We start from the raw sequence: 19,008 nt of genomic DNA, 5'->3' as shown, positions 1-19,008 counted from the left end.
CACCAAAAAGCTGCGTATTGATGTTTTTGTGTGACGTTATTCTGCAGCAGTGTGAGGATTTACATTTACATTAGCAGAGAACATGCTACCATTTTGGTTTAATGGTGTTTTGATGTACGTTTATCTAAGTTAATGAATTTTCTCTTTTATTTTTATCTCCACAGTCGACCGCCGCCTGGAAAAAACACCTTTGGAAGCAACACAACAAGATGTAAGGATGCTTCTCTTCGTTCTTTACTTCATTTACTGTGTATTTATATATCACCAGCAGCTTGTTGCTGCACAAAGAGATGAAATACGATTCAGGAAGTCTACTTTGAATAAAACATGCATGAGTTTGAAGGTTTACAGTGGTTTATACAGCTGAGTAGAATATCCTCCCGAAGCAAGAAAACGCCACACGCTGTCAGTTCAGGGGTTCATGTTAAAAAAGCAAACTCAGCAGGTGGTCAGCAGACAAAAAGCCAAACACCTGCTGAGCATGAACAAAGTTTATGAACCCCTGATTGTCATTTTGTTTTCATTTATCAAGACTAGACATTTATTTCTACGTTGCTAAATATTTAAAGGTTGTATATACGAGAGGTAGAACATTTGTATTGTTTACTTCTCCGGCCGACTGAAACGGCTCTTTTTCTCATCTACGTCAGTAAATTAAGGATTCATTTTCACCAGACCAGAGTTGGTGATAAAGAGTGTAATTATCTGCAACGTTAAATAACTGTTTTTGGCTTTGGAGACTTAGAATAACAATCTCAGCCTCAACTTTTAGTGGATGTACTTTGACATACTACGCATTTATCCACAAGGATTACATTGCAGTCATAGCAGCCTGTTAGAGGCTATTTTCTTTATTTATTTTGACCAAACAAGAGTTGTTGTTAGTGGAGAGACTAACAAAGACAGTTTTGAGTCTGGAGTCTGGTCGGCTGTAGCACTCGCTCACGTGTTGGTCTGAGATGCTGAGATGATGTTGTTGGGTGCTGATCTTACTTCCTCTCTGTTGGACGTCCTCCAGCCAAAGCTGCCCCCACCAGGACGCCCGCTGCGGCCTCCTCTCCGGGCTCCCTCCAGCGTTCCCGCAGCGATGTGGACGTCAACGCGGCGGCCACCGCCACTGCCCGCACCAGGATGCCCGCCGTGTCCTCCGCGGTGTCATCATCGGCTTCGCCCTTCAGCTCGGCCTCGGCCCTTCCCCCCGGATCCTACGCTTCACTGGGTAATTAACATTTTAAACATCAGTGTCAAATGAATCTTCCTACCTCGGCGTTAATTAATTAATTAATTAATAAATTTAACAAAAAACTAAATCAAAACTACATTTAAAGTGTCAATAACTCTACCTTGAGTGTGGATCTGTTGGTATTTGCAGGAACGTTTAGCTTAAACATACAAATGTGTGTTAAAAACAACGTGATTGTTCCTACACAATCCCGCAACCAAGTGACAGAACAGCATTATAATGTAGTGCTGTAGTTCTGAAAAGAGGCAAATCTCAGATTTAAGAAAACATGTTTGTTTGCTACTGATGCCAAAAAATTCCTTTTTCAGTTTTGAATCAAGGATCATATCGCCAAATATCTGTCAAAATAATTGCAATATAATCTTTTACCTTATCTTTAGTCCAGGTCTAATATCGTTTTATTTTTAATATTCATTTACCTGAACTGAGTTTTAAAGCTGTACACATTTATCTCAGTGTTTATGTCCAAGTGTGAGATATATTAAGGTGTGCGTCAGAGCATACTTCAGAAACTTAAGGTAGATTTTTCCTTTGAAAATTAAAACCAAAACTTCCGTTTCTGTTTGTTTTTGTGCTAAAAAAAAAAAGCAGCAGATTGTCCTCAAGATCCGAGCAATGTCTGATTATTTTATTATGTTAAACACTGAAACGACTCCAGATGCACCGTACGGACACAGTAAGCCCAGGCTTCTCTATTCTGTGATTTACATGTTGGAGACACAATGCAGTCACTCAGATATCTGCATGTTTTACAGCCCGGTGGAACAACGTCTATCTAAAATATTCAAGATGAACCACTCTCTGTTTCCCCACCCGCTCTCCTCTTTGTCAAGCATATCTAAAGCTTAACCTCTTGACCCCCGACCCTTGTTGTGTCTCTCCCGGGCTCGCCCACCCGTCAGACGGCTCGTGGTCTGTTAACGCAGACGGTAAGCTGTGTGTGTGTCTCCGTATGTGGACAGGGGAATGACGCTCCTCCATGCCTCCTCGGTGTGTGTTTGACCCCCCCATCAGTGCTGTAATGGTGGTCATCTGTGATGGACCTGTCTGTGCATGGACTGTCTACGCATGGTGTACACTTGGAATCAGTCTGTGTAGTAATGTCGGGCAGGAGCTTCTCTCTTTCCTCTCACCGTTAATCGACCAGATTTCCACAAATATTAGAGACATTCACATTCTAACTCCTGACACAAATAACCCAAGAGCTCTTTAGCTTAGCCTCGCTGTTGCTACAGTTTAATACTACCGTATTCTGCTACTGTGAAGCTTTGGCGACCCCTAGTGGGTGTCCAGACCCCTCGGTTGGGAACTACTGTTCTAGAGGAAGAGACAGTGCTTGTTTCTTGTTTTAATGAATCCTTTTATTGTTAATGAGTCTGAAGAATTAGGTGACTTGTGTCTTTCATCTCCCACAATTCCCTGTTTCATATCTTCTGTCATGTTTCCCTCTTTACGATCCCTCCAGTCTTAATTTCACTCGTTCTGCATGACAGAAATGTAGAAAATGTGAGGACCAGCTGCAGTCCTCCTGTTCAGTGTGTTTAATCTTTGCTGTGAGTATAAAGGTGTTGAGTGTTTTGTATTCCTCTTCTCTCACTCTGGCTCTTTCTCTGTGTGTGTGTCCTCTGCCTCTCCAGGTCGAGTACGAACCAGGAGGACGAGTTCAGGGAACGGTCCGTCTGTGACAGACAGCCGGGGAAGAAGCCGAGGGAAAGTCGTCTCTCAGTCTCAACGTTAGTAACTTATCCCCGAGGGTAGCAGCTTCGCATTAAAGTCATTTCAATTCTAATTCTAAATATCTATAAACTTGAAAATTGTCCAAATCATTCTTAAAATGGTGAACTTGTGTCTATGTTGTAGCCGGCAGCAGGTCCGGTTCTCCCGGCCGACTGCTGAGCTCCACCTACGGCAGGATCCCGAGGCCGAACATGGGCACCGCCGCTGCTGCCGCCGCCACCAACAGCACCTCCGCCAGCCTGACCGACAAGACCCGACCCCGAGGTCACCGCAGCCAGGGCTGTAGCCGAGAGACCAGCCCCACCAGATCAGGCACGGGTAAGGAGGGTGTCAAACCACAGGGCTGGAAAATAACGTCATAATAAAAGTCTGTAATAATGGAAATGGAAACGTTGTCAGAGCGTTCGCTGGAATTATTGCAGGAGAAACATTTGAACCAGTGACAACGTCTTAAATTGTTGATTTTTGGGAGCTTTGCTGAAGTGCTAAAGGAGTGGAGGTAAAATTATGAAGGCAAAAATATGTAACATATTCAGCATTTGTCCTAATGTTTGTCGTTCTAGGTCCTCAGTCTTTTGAAGATGGTTGAAAGATAACGGATAGCTAGTGTTTTGCTCACATTAGTACACTAAACAATTGAAAACCAGAATATAAAAATGTTGTCAGGGTTCTTATACCATATACAGGATTCAGTAACGGGGAAAACACATTACCTATTGATTCATAAGTGAAACATCAAGCTGATCCAGCTGTACATTGGTCTGAGCAGTCATGAAAATGAAGAATAGTAACTACATAAAGACACTAAAGGTAAATAAGAGCTGCTGCTTAGGTCAGAATAGTTTCTTTTTGAGGTCGACTTGCATGCACATCCCAGCAGACAACAGTATTCCTTCTCCTCATACTAACACTGAACCTGCAGCCTCCCTGAGTCTCATTCTCCCTTCTCTCCTGCCTGACTAACCATCTCTGCAGAGCTTCAGGTGTGTCAGTGTCTGGCTGAATGTGCTACAAGCTAAACTCTCCCCCCCTGCGCTGCTGTCTGTCTGTCTGTCTGTCTGTCTGTCTGTCTGTCTGTCTGTCTCTCTGTCTGTCTGCCTGCCGCGCTCCTCTAGCCCGCAGCCGAATCCCCCGGCCGAGCATGAGTCAGGGCTGCAGCCGCGAAACCAGTCGCGAGAGCAGCCGCGACACCAGCCCCGCCAGGGGTTTCTCCCCCCTGGGTGAGTATGGTACTGGAGACCCCCCATCACCTCCTTTCTTTGCACGCCAGAGCTCATACATTGGAGTAGAAAAAACATTTAATTTAGGGTTAATTTAACAGAACACATAACTAAGAAGCGCTCTAGTAAAGTGTATGAAAGTCTGACTCTTCACATGTGTCTGTGTAGATCACTGTTTTTCCTACCTGGTTCTTTGCATGCTCTGTATTTTAATGTCCACATCTTCTATTGCAGTGGTTCCCAACCTGGGGGGTCGGGTCCATTTCTCAGCATTTCATTAATCTCTGTGAAAACTAAATGAAATTGTTCTTTTTAATGCTCAGATTATTATTTAATGTAAACTTTGAAGATATGAACATAAGTTCTATCCAGAGAGCGTTCACTCTCTGATGAACAGCTTCGTCCTGCAGTAGAAAACAACCAAAGAGCTGAAAGAACAATGAGAAGAAAATGAGAAAAACATAATACAGACAGAGAATTGTATAAAAAGTTCCTAAAAATATCAGGAAACTTCCTGCAGTTATTGTGTTCACTGTTTGGAGTGTCCCTTAAGGAAAGGTTGGGAATCACTGCTCTAATTAACTAATCCTCTAGTAATTAATTATGTGCAAAGATGTAAAGACTGCAGCTGAGGCAGAAATACTTTAGTGTCGTCTTATCTCCTCTAACTTTACGTCCTCCTCCAGCGACTCGTCGACACTCCCGCTCAACCAGCGCCCTGTCCTCCGCAGAGTGCTACTCAGGTGACCAGAGAGTCTTCTCGGGAGGCGGATCGACTCAGTCAGCCAGATAAAATATCAACTTGTTTTCCACGAGTCTTCCCGTTACCTGGCTGACTGAGTCATCCTGCTCAGTGAAGCCTCTTTCCTGCATGGCTCCACGTCCGCCTCTCGGCTCTGTGTCGAGTGGACAGAGTGGTGAAGATTTAGTTTGTCTTTTCTTTTTTTTCGAAGGACTTTTTAAACTTTAATTTTGCAGCTTTGCAATGAGATAGACTTGTGATATTTGTGGCATTTTGATGAAGCACTGCTGATTCACTCGGCCTACTTTGATGGTATTTTTTGCATTTTTCTTTTACTGTGGCTCATTTAAAGGTTGTGCTGGCTGCTCTCTGCTTAGATGTGCTGCACCATGACTGAAATGTGCTGCAGCTTTCTCTGCTATTTGCTTTGGGTTGAGTCCTGAGAAATTGTCCAAATTTATCTTAATGTATTTTTGACACTCTTCACTCCTAAATATTTTCTTAATCTGACACCGTAATCGATAAATTCCTGTTTAAAAGTGAAGAGTGGGTTGCTGTTGTTGTTTATTATTTGTTTTATTCCATTTAAGTGCCTGATACCAAACCGCACCTTCATTTCTGCACAGTGGAATTTCATCCCATATTCGTCACATTAATAACACTCCTCTTAACCTGCTGATGTGTGTCCGACCTTCTCTCTCTTCCAGACCGGCTGTCCCATCAGGCTCGGATCTCAGCCTCCGTCAACGCCATGAGAATCCTCAACACCGGCACCGACGTCGAGGCTGCCGTTGCTGACGCTCTGGTAAGCACAGAAGTGGAAGAAAATATATGTTTCATAGCCCTAACTTTCTTTTTTTATACAGCTTTGTATGTTTGTTCCAGAGAAACGTCTCTGCACTATGTTTAAAGAATAAGTCTGCTGATATTCTACCGTATTTCTTAAAATGTGTTGATGTTGTTAGAGCTCGTACAGTCCTGCAGTAATTTGTCCTCTTTCTTCCCGGACTTTGTACATTTCAGCTCTTAGGAGACTCGAGGAGTAAGGTACAAAGAAACCTCATCTGACGCAGAGTTTAACCATTCTGTCGCTGCATGCAGAGCACGAGCATTAAACACCGACTTTTACATTCAAACATGGAAGAGTGAGCAGGTTGCGATGCAGTGCTTTGCTCAAGGAAACTCTGACAGAATTATTCAGAGTTTTCCAGAGCTATTGATTTTCCTTCTACCGGATATTTGTCTAATCACGACAGCTGCTGTGATTCCCTGTGTCACAGTTTTTTATCAGTCTGGGGCCGTATTCACAAACATGGTGAGAATCCAAATTAACTCTGGTTCTTGATCCTGTTCCGTTCAAGACTTTGGGAACCTGGGTGCTTTCTAGAGAACCACAGTTTCCACCAGTTTTCAGTGGAACCACTGTAATCAAGAGTGTGTCATTAACAGAGGACAACGAGCTGTAGAATATGACACGCCCACTTTGGTTTCCAAGGAAAACCTGCTGTTTTTGTGGTTCCATCTCTTAAAAAGTCCTCCTTACTTCTCCCCTTTTTCACCTTAGAAGCTCTCTTCGGGGCTGTGAGGGGAAATTCATTGAAATTTTGTAAATTATCAGATTTGTTTATCTGAATTTTTGTCTCTAGGAGCCACTCTTTATGAATACGGCTCCTGGTTCACAGGCTATTTTTAGTTTGGTAAAAGCTGCTAATTAGTCTCATCAAGGCAGCGTGTTAACCTAAAGTGACCGGTGTAGAAAGTCGGCATCAAGTAACCTCATCCATCTCACATCACATCATCAGAAACCTGCATGACTCCGACTCTGTAGCTGCATGCTAGATCTCCTCAAAGCTGTAGATTTGACTTGTGAAGGCATGGCTGTAGATAGAGAAAGCATGCTGATGTTACTCTTCAGTCACTGTCCTGTCTTCCCTCGCTCAGCGGAGGCCGGTCAGGCGGCGTTTCGAGTCTCCGGGAATGTACTCAGACGACGACGCCAACAGCGACGCCTCCAGCGCCTGCTCCGAGCGATCGTACAGCTCGCGCAACGGCGGCATGGCGCCACACTACCTGCGTCAGACGGAAGACGTGGCCGAGGTGCTGAACCACTGCGCCAGCGCCAACTGGTCTGAGAGGAAGGAGGGACTGCTGGGACTGCAGAACCTGCTCAAGAGCCAGAGGATGCTCAGGTGTGATATGCTCACACATGCAGTTATTTTGTGAACATGGTTTTCTGCAAATGTTTAAAAAATTTGTTTTAAATGGGTGCAAATGTGTGTATAAATACTGTATATATCTTTTTATGTTTTATTTTACATAACTGCTATTACTTTGTGTCAGGGAAATTGTATTTTCCTCAACTGGTATCAACTTAGATCAGATCTTTTGCAGCCCCAGTTTGTCATTTACAAAGTCTCTGGTCCCGTAACCTTAAAGCAACATCATGTAAGATTTGGTATTTGTTGACATAAATCTTTTTTCTCTGTCAGTCGTGTGGAGCTGAAGAGGCTTTGTGAGATCTTCACCAGGATGTTTGCAGACCCTCACAGCAAGGTGAGACTCAGCTGAGCTCCTGATGCTAGGTAGGCGAGTGACTGAGCATTAACCTTCCCATAAAGGCGGTAAATGTTTGGTGTTTCCTGCACATGTCCGAACTAACTGCAGGACGAACTAACAGAGTGTTTTTTTGTTGCATGCCTCGTCGCTGCTCGCTGTGGACTCTAACACCAGAGAGTAAGTGTTAACTCACCTTACAGGCCGCAGTCAGCCGTGCTGTCAGACTTCAGCAGCACAAACACATGAAGACTGATGACTTTATATTCCTCTCTTTCACCCCTCGCTCCCCCTCAGGTGTTCAGCATGTTCCTGGAGACTCTGGTGGACTTCATCACGCTGCACAGGGACGACCTGCAGGACTGGCTCTTCGTCCTGCTCACTCAGCTGCTGAAGAAGATGGGGGCCGACCTGCTGGGCTCCGTCCAGGCCAAAGTCCAGAAGGCCCTAGACGTTACCAGGTGGGCGGCTAGGCGTAAAAAATACAAAAACATATAACTGTATTTTGTTTTGGGCCTTTCGAAGAGACTTTGTGAGTGTATTATTTATTCTTTATACACTAATATGTGCACTGTACACACGTCAAATTCAGTAAAACCAAGTCAGTTTTATAAAGTTCATAAATAAATAGCCTTCCATTTCTGCTTTATGTCAAGAAAACAAGCTGTAAAGTATAAATATTTCTAATAAAATAGTTAGAACGCTACAAAGAATAACATCTGAATCATAGTTGCACTGTAAGACAGCGTCCTACTGTGTCTTAGTTTGAGAGTAGATGATTTTACTAATTTAAAACAACAATAATATAATATTACACAATATAAATGTGCAGGTTAAGTCCTTCTTATATTCATGGTTTCTGAAGTCTAATAATGTTTATACTTTTGTTTTATAATTTAAGGTCTCACAGGAATTTTAGGAAGGCTTTTAATTTAGATTTTAGTGATTTATTTATGTCAGCTGTACACCTTGTGTCTGTGATCCATCTTTTAATCGGAAGAGTAGAGGAAAATCTATACTAACGCACGTTTGAATTATACACAGCCGCTCTGTCAGGTCATTAAAAAAAAGAAAAGGTGCGTGGAAGATTTGAATCCCTGCGTCCTCTCATTATGTTCAAATGAAGCTTCCTCAGTTGGTTATTAAAAAGTAAATGAACCAGGCTTAATGAAGCTGTTTGTCCGCAGAGAGTCCTTCCCGTACGAGCAGCAGTTCAACATCCTGATGCGTTTCATCGTGGATCAGACGCAGACGCCCAACCTGAAGGTGAAGGTGGCCATCCTGCGCTACATCGAGGCATTGGCCCGCCAGATGGACCCAGCAGACTTCGTCAACTCCAGCGAGACGCGCCTCGCCGTCTCACGCATCATCACCTGGACCACCGAGCCAAAGAGCTCCGACGTCCGAAAGGTAGGAGGGCGGGGCGGCGTGGAGCCTCACCTCCATCTTCCCTCAGCTTTCTTCTTGTAGTTTTTCTTGTTTATTTGTCTGTTCTTTGTTTCATTTTTTTGTTTTCACGTCTTAAATTTTTGTTCTGTCCAATCGCCATTTGTCGTCCACCACACCCCCAGACCCTTCATAACTGGGCAGGGGAGGATTTCTCAGGCCGACCCAGCACCGTGGCCTCTCTGCCTGGAGAGGGCAACCTGGAGGAGAGGTGCAAGCAGGTAGAAACTCCATCAAACAGCATGAGCAGAGTGCGTAACCTCCTCTAACCCAGAAACACATTCGGGCTCGTTCACCGAGTGTTAAAACGCTCCAGATAACCCGACAGTGAAGGCTGGTCGACACTAACTGCTCTAGAAACAAGCTTCAGGATCATGTTGTGGTTCTGTTGCATACACATGGCTGTAAATCAGAAGGATGGATGTTTAAATGAAGCTACAAGTACATGCATGAGGTGCTGTTTTAACTCTGAGACTAAACTGAACCAAACATAACAAACATGAGGTTCTTTTTGCATCATTTTTTACCTTTAACTCGATATATTTGAATTATCTTAAAGAAGACTCGGAGTGGAAACCGCTCCTTCCAGCTTTTGGACATACTGCATGTTCACTGCAAGAACTTTCTCTCTTTCTCTTGTTTCATTCATTTTTTAAACAAGGTTAAAGCACCAGGAGGATGAGCTTTAGGTGCTGAAAAGGGTATCTTTGAGTTTATGTTCTGTGTTTCCTGTTGAAAGTGAAATTACACTTTGACCAGAATGTATGAACGCTGTCTGAATGGGGCTTAAGTGCAGCAGGTTGCTGCGCTAGAAAGTCTTTAAATAAGTGAATTTGTATTTCAAACAGGTGAAATTATTCTGAGCTGTGTGTGTGTGTGTGTGTGTGTGTGTGTGTGTGTGTGTGTGTGTGTGTGTGTGTGTGTGTCTGTGTGTGTGTGTGTGTGTGTGTGTGCAGGCGGCCCAGGTGGTGCTGATCGCCCTGTTTGAGCTGAACACGCCCGAGTTCACCATGCTGCTGGGAGCTCTGCCCAAAACCTTCCAGGACGGGACCACCAAGCTGCTGCACAACCACCTGAGGAACGCCAGCGCCAACAGTGGCATCGGCATGGTAACACACGCACACACACACACAAAAAGTATTTAAATCAATGAATTGTATATTAGAGCTGTCTTTTATTTTCACTGTGTTCAGTAAACTGGTGCCACTGGCGCTTCATATTTTATGATTTCATCACGTCTGGTACATAAAAGGTTAATTCTACTATAGTAGTTTACTGAAACTACAACATTCTACCAATAAACTACCACTTTAATATAACATCTTCTTTTCAACATTTTTGTTGTTCAAGATTAATCCAAGTTGATCTCAGGATGTTTTTGCTGTACGCTCTGAGTCTGAAGCCCGTTTTTATCCACAGGCGTCTCCCAGTAGCACAGCGGGTCGGACGCCTCCTCGGCAGCCTGGCAGCCGCAGCAGCCCACTGACCTCCCCCACCAACTGCTCCCACGGGGGGCTTTCTCCCAGGTAACGCTCCCCGCTGCACCGGCCACGGAAGTATATTACAAACCAACATTTAAACTCTTCGTATCAGTTTGATTTTTATCCAGAATGCAACTCATCCTCATCACAGTGGGGTACGGAGCCATCCCGGATTCAGACGTTAGAATATTTCCACAAACTGACACCAGATTTTACATTAAAGGTGTCGGTTCTCCGCCCGGCCGTACTAACACTGACTGAGAACAGTGCTCCTTCTTATTTCCCACTTTTCTCACATCTCTATCTTCTCTCTGGGCTGCTCTCCTCCTCCTCTTCCTCCTCCCCTCCCCTCCTCTTCCTCCCCATCCGGTTGCAGCCGGCTGTGGGGTTGGAGCGCAGACGGGCTCTCCAAGTTCCCTCCTCCACCCTTCCCCTCCCCTCTTCCTCCACCCGCTGCGCACTCCTCCCTCAAGGCAGTGCGGCGAGCTTACTCACCCAGGTAACCCCACCCCTCTCTTCCTCCTCCTCCTTCCTCCTCTTCCTCCTCGTTATGGGGTTTCACAGTAGAGCTGGGTTTATTTATTTCTGTAACAATAAATAAATATCTTTTTAAATATACCTTAGACTAACATTGAATATATTCGGTAGTTAAGTTTTCCTCTTGATTCTCACTCAGTGTTTCTTGTGCAGTGAAACCCTCTAACAGTCTCATCTGTTGTCACTTCTGCTCCGCTCCGTCCATTTGTTTGGTTTCTGTTTTTACTTCACTCATCTCTGTGCTCGACTCACCTGTCTGTCTCTACCTGCTTCAGTTTGTCAACATGCACGGCTCTGCACGTGCACTGTACTGTAACTGTGTGATTCCACCGGGCGCAGCTGCGACGCCATCACGTCAAGTTATAGACGATAAAGTTCCAGACGTCCGATGACTAAAATCCTTCATCAGGTTCAAATCTAGAGTTAAAAAGCACCAAGATCTAAACAGTGGATGGTAACAATGTGGCTTCAGACTGGATCAACAGTCAATGTATGACAGCTTCTGGCAGACAACCACAACACTGACGCAGACACAAAGGGGATATGACGCCATCGACAGGCGACCGGTGAAACGCAGCGTTACCTGAATAAAATGACAGATTTCTTTAAGTTTGAACATTGACGTGATCCAAGAGCCGTGCCCGGTGGAATCGAGGCGTAATACACAAAGAGACAGCGGCCTGCAGGCTCTGACACTACAATCCTGTTTCCTAGTCATGAGCAAAGTGTTACGGAGCTTTAAACCACTTCACTGTTGGCATTCTGGAAAGTTTGAGAAGGAAATGAAGTTCCAACATTTTCTTCTTTGCTGTTTTTTTTTTGGGGGGACCAAGAAATAAAATGAAAAGTTCATCAGTCAGTGACGATTGTGTTTGCTCCATGTCTAGGAAAGTGTTCTCAATCATTGCTCACAAGCTTTAAACAAAAGCAGTGCTGATCCAGGACCACTGAAGAACTGAAGTAGTCTTGGATCACCACATAAAAGTATCTAAAGTTCTTTAGGTCAGGTCTGCTAGATATCCAAGATTCTTCAGGGATCAAGCAACAAAAAGTCACATAATCATAAACCTTTTGGTTGAGCCAACTTTCTTTCTCCCTCACCGCAGCATGCTTGAGTACGACAGCGAGAACCTGAACTCGGAGGAGATCTACAGCTCTCTCCGGGGGGTCACTGAGGCCATCCAGAACTTCAGCTTCCGCAGCCAGGAAGACTCGATGGAGCCGCTGAGACGAGATGGCAAGAGGGACGGCATGGTGAGGAGGGAGATACAAAATAACAAAAAGAATTTGAATAATTCACTCCTACTGTTGACGATGATGATGATGTTTTGTTCTTCAGTCCGGAGTCGGGGCGTCATCTGACGGCGACGTGGTGGGAGGACGCACAGCCTTGGACAACAAGACCTCGCTGCTGAACACGCCTTCGCCGCGCTCCTTCGCTGGCCCGCGCTTCCGAGACTACAACCCGTACAACTACACCGACAGCATCAGCACGCTGGACAAAGCTGCCCTGAAGGAGGCGCTGTACGAGGACGCCGTGGAGCAGCTGCGAGACGGTGAGACAGCGGTCGCTCCTCGCCAGGAAGAAGCTTGAAAAATGTATTAGGTTTTATTGTTGATTAGTTTGTCACATTCTCTCTTTTAAAGTGAAACGTTTTCTTCGCAGGCGGCCGACAAGAATGTGTCGAAAACAAGATCATGAACCCCAAAAGCTTCCCAGGTACAGACACTGAGCTCAGCTTAAATACCGACAGCTAATGATGTGACACTGATAGAGCGATAACTAAAAGATTAGAATTTATGAAGCTTCATTTCTGTTTATCTTTTGGCTGATTTAAACCTTCAGGGTTTTTTCCCACCGTCACACACACCCCGTTTATCTGAGAGTAAAAGTAGGTTGTTGTTTCTGCCGTCCTCCTGCAGCAGGCCCCGCGGAGCAGCTGGAGCTGGTTGGGGGGCTGCTGAAGGAGCTTTCCCAGGGCCAGGCTGGGGAGCGGGGCCCCGAGGAGAGGCGGGGGACCCTGCTGGAGCTGCTGAAAGTGGCCCGAGAGGACAGCCTGGTGGTGTGGGAGGAACACTTTAAGACCATGCTGCTGCTGCTGCTCGAGACGCTGGGAGACAAAGACGTAAGGACAGAAAGCAAGATCTCAAAGTCTTTCATCGCCTGTAAAGAACTGTTTGTAGACCTTCTGACTCCTCTTCCTCAGCACACGATCCGGGCGCTGGCCCTGCGAGTCCTGAAGGAGATCCTGAGGAACCAGCCGGCCCGCTTCAAGAACTACGCCGAGCTTACCATCATGAAGACACTGGAGGCTCATAAAGACTCGCACAAGGAGGTGAGGACCAGTTTCAGTTCTGATTTTGGGACGTTATTTCAGAGTTGGACCCTAAATTACGCTCTCGCTGTAGGTGGTGCGTGCGGCGGAGGAGGCGGCATCCACGCTGGCGGGCTCCATCCACCCGGAGCAGTGCATCAAGGTCCTCTGTCCCATCGTGCAGACGGCGGACTACCCCATCAACCTGGCCGCCATCAAGATGCAGACGAGGTCCATCGAACGCATCTCCAAGGAGCCGCTCCATCAGCTGCTGTCGGACATCATACCCGGACTCCTGCAGGTGAGACGCTCTTCACGGAGCAGCACGTTCGGTGGTATAATCCCTCAGTACGTTGAGGAGTGGTTAAAGTCCTCCGTCGTCTGCTGTTGCAGGGCTACGACAACACAGAGAGCAGCGTGAGGAAGGCCAGCGTCTTCTGCCTGGTGGCCATCTACTCTGTGATCGGAGAGGAGCTGAAGCCCTACCTGGCTCAGCTGACCGGCAGCAAGGTACTCTCACTTCCTGTCTCTAAGCTGTCAATATATTGAGTCTAATTTAAACAATCACACACTGTTAGTATCGGCCCTGCGTGGATGGGTTGGGCAGAGAAGCTGTTGTGGTGGAGGTGAGGAAGTTAACCAACCACTCAAATCTTTTCTCTTGCAAAACAGAAAAATACTGTTTGAGAACACGTAAATATCTAACATATAACAAAAACTCTGGCGTTAGTGTTTGAGAGAGTCCTCTGACGTCGCTGCTGTGTTCCTCCTGCAGATGAAGCTGCTCAACCTGTACATCAAGAGGGCCCAGACCTCCACCAGCAACAGCAGCAGCTCCTCCGACATCTCCTCCTACTAACTCCCTCCGCACACGCGTAGCTTTCGTCCTCTCCGTACCACAGAAACCATTTTCATTCCACCAGCTGTCATCACGACCAGGATCATCTCGATGTTCTTTGCAGGACCAGGCCAAGAACCTCATCTTCCCAACCAGCTCCTGTTGTCAAAATGATTCATTCCTTCAGCCGCTGATGGATCTTGAGGCGCTCATGCTGTCGTGGCTCCAGTTTCCGGGCCTTCATCTTAAAAGCTTAGCACATTTCTGGGAGGTCAGGTGATCCTGGCAGCTAAGACGTTCCATAAAGAACCGCCATGTTCTTCATCCACTTTCACACTAGAGTCATGAGCCTTAAAACTTTTATCTTCCACCGGCGAACGATGGAAACGAGTGATAGTAGAAAGCGTTTTTTAGAGGCTGCGTGCCTACTTTGTCCTCACTTCGCCATCTAGACCATCTTCTTTCATCGACCGTAGCTGAGGTGATCCTGGTAAATAAATTAGTTATCCTGGCATCAAGGCCGTCTTCTTAAACTGAAACACCTGAGGTGAGTTATCGTGGAAGAAAAAGAAGAAGGGTTTTTGCGATGTAACTTCCTTCCTCTCGGTGCAGGAGGAAACCTGTGGCTATCAGTATTTTTATTCATTTTTAGTAATCCACTTCTTTGAACAATGTTTTGCTTTGACACATCAAACCTTATTGTATATTGAATGTAAAGAGCTTTGACAGGGTGTGGATCTCACCTGCGTTCCTCCCTCCTGAACTACTGCCTCATTGTACCTGTCGGATCAATCTTAAAGGCGTTTGAACATGTGCATTTGATGAATTTTGAGCCGTACTGAGCAGTTAAAGAAAGTGGCGCTATAGTCTTTAAAAGGCTGAATTTAAGGGTCCATCTGAAGACGAATATGTCAAAAATAATGAGCTTTGATTTAGAAGTTTGAGTGCAACAGCAGCACTTTCTTTCTTTTCTGCTGTTGCACTCATTAATTGATAGTAATATGTGTTGGCTTTGAAAAAAATGTGAAATCCAAGTTCATCTTAGTTTACAATGAAGGATCATTTGGCTGGCCAATGATTTAAAGCACTACCGTGATGGAAAACAACGTTGTTGTGGGCCCAACTACCAGCAGAAGATACCAGTGTTGATATTTAAATGTGCAGAAATCATTTTTACGGTGTGAAGAAGAGAAGAACTTATTTTTTCCTGTGTAACACTTATCAGTTCCCATTTAAAAAATCTATAATAGATAAAACACTTTATAAAATCTTACTTCCTGTTTGTCAGATCAATATAAAATAGAGATTTTGATTATTTTTTTCTACCTGGATTGAAAGAAATTAAACGACGAGGGTTCGACTGATATTTAAACTATTCATATTATTCATCCTCGCTGGTCAACTTTTTTAAAGTATATTACAATCAGTCATTAAATGGCTTAATTTCCAAACAACCAGGGCATTTGCTGGATCAATAAATTAGTATTATGTCCGTAATGTTGCTGGAAATCGTTTCAAAACACGTGATTCACACCCACCGGATGTTTTTTTATGTACGTTACACTCAAAAGTTGCAGTTTAAATGTATTTAATTAAATCATGGAACATATGATTAAATGGCTTTCTTTCAGGGTTAATCAATTATGTTGGACATAAAATGTCAGACGATCCCCTGAAGCCCACGTTTTGTTTTATTTGCTCTGCTCTGTCAAAACCTCAAAGATGTTGACTTTTCTATCAGAAAACTACAAGAGCTAGCAGATTAAAAGTGTACTTCTGAAAGAAAACATTAACGCTGAGCCCTGATCGCAATATTCGTCCGAGAAATATATATATATTGTCCTATATAGCTGGCTTTTATCCATATAGTGATAGAATTTGACTGGTATTGTCACTGTCATGCAGTTTTAGCAGTAAGAGAGGTGTTGTCTTATAATGGGACCAAACACATTCACACAATCTTTGGCTGTTAAAACTCATAAATAAGCCTTTTTTTGTACAGACTAGATTTTGTAGTAATGTAAAGTTAGATGAATACATTTTAAAAGACAAAAAAGGTAGAAAAAGTTCAAAATCTTTAATTTACATTTATGTGACGAACATTGATTACAATGTTGAATTAAATTCACTTTCTTTTTCTATTATTGATTTTTTTTTTAAATGGGAAATTAAAGTAGTTAAAAGTGTGTCATGGACCTAATTTGTCATCTATATATGTTTAAAGGACTGAAAGTACACAAAATAACAATATAATGATTTTAGAAACATAAAACCACTGAAGGACAGAGGTGATATTTGTCCTTTAGAGGGGTGTGAAACTGAAGGACCAGTTCTGTTTAAACTGGGAGCTTATTGGTTTTGATGTCTGCTGTCTTACAGGCTTGGGAATCCACAAGCTGCCAAGTCAAGACTACTGTGATTTGTTGAGTTTCATTCCAAAATGTTTTAATATATACGTTATATTACACTAAAAAAGTAACCTAAAGGTCAAGATTGAGGTCAAATGTATCAAAGTTAGTGTCAGTATTTTAATTTATGGCAGTTTTTTTGGCAGTGAACTGATGATCAGTGGTTTATTTTTCAGTTATGCTGATGATGACAAACTGTTCACTATGTATTCTTGTTTTAAAGAGACGGTTTTGGGAAGAAACTCATCTGTATCAGTTGTTCCTAAATTGAATGTAAGTCACTTTTTAGACTTCGACCTTTAAAATGTGAAATGTTTTAGCAAAAAAAGAAAGAGGAAAAAAAAAAGGCCTAAATCTGACAGAAAGATTGACAATCTGAACGAATCAGATGCTACTAAAAGCAAGCGACAATGCTAATTGATGAATCGTAAAGTGCCAGCGTTATGAAAGTCCCGAAACATGAAATGAAAATGAAGAAAGTATGAAAGAGAGTGTTTGATCTTTGGACATTAGCAATAAACTCTTGAGAAATCCAGCTCGGATTTTCACGTCAAAGCACTGTAAATTTTCATTGTGTTCCTCCTTTGAGACGCTCTCGCTGGTCAATGTACAGAAGTCTTTTTTTTTTTTTTTTTTAAAGTATATTACAATAAAATATTACTGCTGCTTATTATAATACTAACAAACACGCCTAATAACTCCAGCATATGTACTGTATCTCCACAGAAAGGTTTGGGTACAGCTATGATGATTTAGAACAAAACTTACTGACTGACTTTAATTTTTAAATCCCCCGACCGGTTGAACGTTCCTGGTGCTAAACTCCGCCCGTCTGGCGCACAAGGCAAGTTCAAACAAACGCTACAGAGGAGGTTTAAGTCCCGTTGAAGGTTGACATTTTGGGAAATACTCTACTGTGCTTTCTTGCCGAGTGTTAGGTGAAAAGATTGATACCACCTTGATTCATCACAAAATGTGTGATAAAGGATGACAACTTAAATTTAGATTTAAAGGTTATATATATATATACGAAATTCACTAGAGCGACATCTTAGACCAAAACAATGTGACAAGAAGTCACCAAAACCGTCTTTGTTAGTCTTTCCAACAATCACTAAAGCTGATAAAGTCAAAATAAATCCTTAATTTATCAGAAACCTCACCAGACTCCATAGACAAAAATGCTAATTCTACCTCTCAAATCATCGTAACATCATTCCAATAGGACAGAAACCAAATAAAACTCACCAAAAGCGAAATAAACAGAGCGCTAAGCGGCTGCTGGCGTTATTAAGTGGTATCAATCTGAACATCCGACTCTCCTGTAAGTTAATAAATTGAAGTCATTCTTTAATGTGAGCCCAGAAAGTGGAGGATGCTGTTACTGAAGGCCTTATTTTATCTCTTCAGACACTCTGTTGGACTGTTAAATGTACTGTACCAGTGCCCGTTGTCACTCTTCTCTCTCAGTTGGGAGAATTTGACAATTTAATCAGCTTATTTTTGGTTTAGTTTTTAACATTCTGGACTGAATGTTTCCTCCAGAACCAGTGAAGTGTGATCCAGTGTTAGCCTGCTGCGCTTCATGTCCCTTTACTTCTGTACAGCGTGTAAAACCTCTAAACTACGTCCGCATGCGCACTCCACAGCAACCGTGGGATGTTTTTATCCGCCTGCGTTGCCGTCAGATTAAATGTATTTGAGTAAAAGCAGCAACCACTAACGGACATTTCAAAGCATTGATTTTAATGAATGTGTGCCTTTTGGGTGAAGACTTCTGGCCTGGTTGTCCCGTACGATACTAACCCGTACTAACACTACACAACGCTGCTTCTTAAGGTGGACTGACATGATAACGTGAGAGCAATGAAGAGATGCAGTGCTGTAAATAAGCTTCAGTCACGATGCATGGCTCCCGTTTTTAGTTTTATTTTCCTGTGTATGACTGTATATATTTACATGTTTGGTTCTCTTTCACCTGTGATAGACTTTGCAGAACTTGAAATAAACTATCAGACTTCTCCTCTGTCGTCTTTGTCGTTTATCATAATAATACAAGTTTATCTGTTTTTGTCTCAAACCCTAAAATGGTTTCGGTACCCGGGGGGGCACAGTCATTAAATGGACAAGCACATATAAATGTATCTCCCAAGATATATCCCCCATTTAACTACATTTTGTAAACAATAATTATCTACTTTCTTTCATGTTTTATATAAAAAGTTTAAAGAAGTGAGAATATTATTGATTATCTGGAGAGTATAGGCTTCAAAATCTCCCAGCTTTCTGCCTCTATGTGTGGGCAGTGTATCCTCCAGGGTACATTTAATGCCTGACTATCAGAGCTGTTAGAATATATTCATTATTTTAACATATAAAATCATCCCCAAGAAACAATATTGCCTCAAACAACTAAAAAAACTACTCTTACCTGGTGGTCGGTGGTTTTGTTGAAGTCATTTTGGATTTTTTTCATGAAATAAAGAGC

The 19,008-nt window shown here is 43.4% G+C and overlaps 1 protein-coding gene across 23 annotated transcripts in view; it reads left to right on the top strand.

Moving 5' to 3' along the window:
• The window catches only part of LOC127378605 (CLIP-associating protein 1-B), a 40,678-nt gene extending 22,137 nt beyond the window's left edge, over positions 1-18,541 (top strand). For 2 of the 23 annotated variants that reach the window (XM_051427617.1, XM_051427633.1), the window contains 25 exons: positions 165-211; positions 1,019-1,219; positions 2,146-2,172; positions 2,881-2,976; positions 3,104-3,298; positions 4,096-4,200; positions 4,887-4,943; positions 5,650-5,747; positions 5,966-5,989; positions 6,884-7,131; positions 7,432-7,495; positions 7,793-7,956; positions 8,683-8,905; positions 9,067-9,162; positions 9,898-10,050; positions 10,361-10,467; positions 10,799-10,921; positions 12,066-12,213; positions 12,299-12,515; positions 12,626-12,679; positions 12,883-13,085; positions 13,167-13,295; positions 13,369-13,575; positions 13,668-13,784; positions 14,050-18,541. In XM_051427617.1, the coding sequence (XP_051283577.1) occupies positions 165-211; positions 1,019-1,219; positions 2,146-2,172; positions 2,881-2,976; positions 3,104-3,298; positions 4,096-4,200; positions 4,887-4,943; positions 5,650-5,747; positions 5,966-5,989; positions 6,884-7,131; positions 7,432-7,495; positions 7,793-7,956; positions 8,683-8,905; positions 9,067-9,162; positions 9,898-10,050; positions 10,361-10,467; positions 10,799-10,921; positions 12,066-12,213; positions 12,299-12,515; positions 12,626-12,679; positions 12,883-13,085; positions 13,167-13,295; positions 13,369-13,575; positions 13,668-13,784; positions 14,050-14,133 (3,187 nt within the window). In that variant the 3' untranslated portion in view covers positions 14,134-18,541. The remainder of the gene's footprint in view (positions 1-164; positions 212-1,018; positions 1,220-2,145; positions 2,173-2,880; positions 2,977-3,103; positions 3,299-4,095; positions 4,201-4,886; positions 4,944-5,649; positions 5,748-5,965; positions 5,990-6,883; positions 7,132-7,431; positions 7,496-7,792; positions 7,957-8,682; positions 8,906-9,066; positions 9,163-9,897; positions 10,051-10,360; positions 10,468-10,798; positions 10,922-12,065; positions 12,214-12,298; positions 12,516-12,625; positions 12,680-12,882; positions 13,086-13,166; positions 13,296-13,368; positions 13,576-13,667; positions 13,785-14,049) is intronic. The other 21 variants (XM_051427629.1, XM_051427640.1, XM_051427620.1 and 18 more) reach the window with 20 other exon arrangements.
• Positions 18,542-19,008: the final 467 nt, after the last annotated feature.

This window comes from Dicentrarchus labrax, unplaced genomic scaffold, assembly GCF_905237075.1.
Source record: "Dicentrarchus labrax unplaced genomic scaffold, dlabrax2021, whole genome shotgun sequence".
Taxonomy (NCBI): domain Eukaryota; kingdom Metazoa; phylum Chordata; class Actinopteri; family Moronidae; genus Dicentrarchus; species Dicentrarchus labrax.
This window is presented reverse-complemented; position numbering and strand designations above follow the sequence as displayed.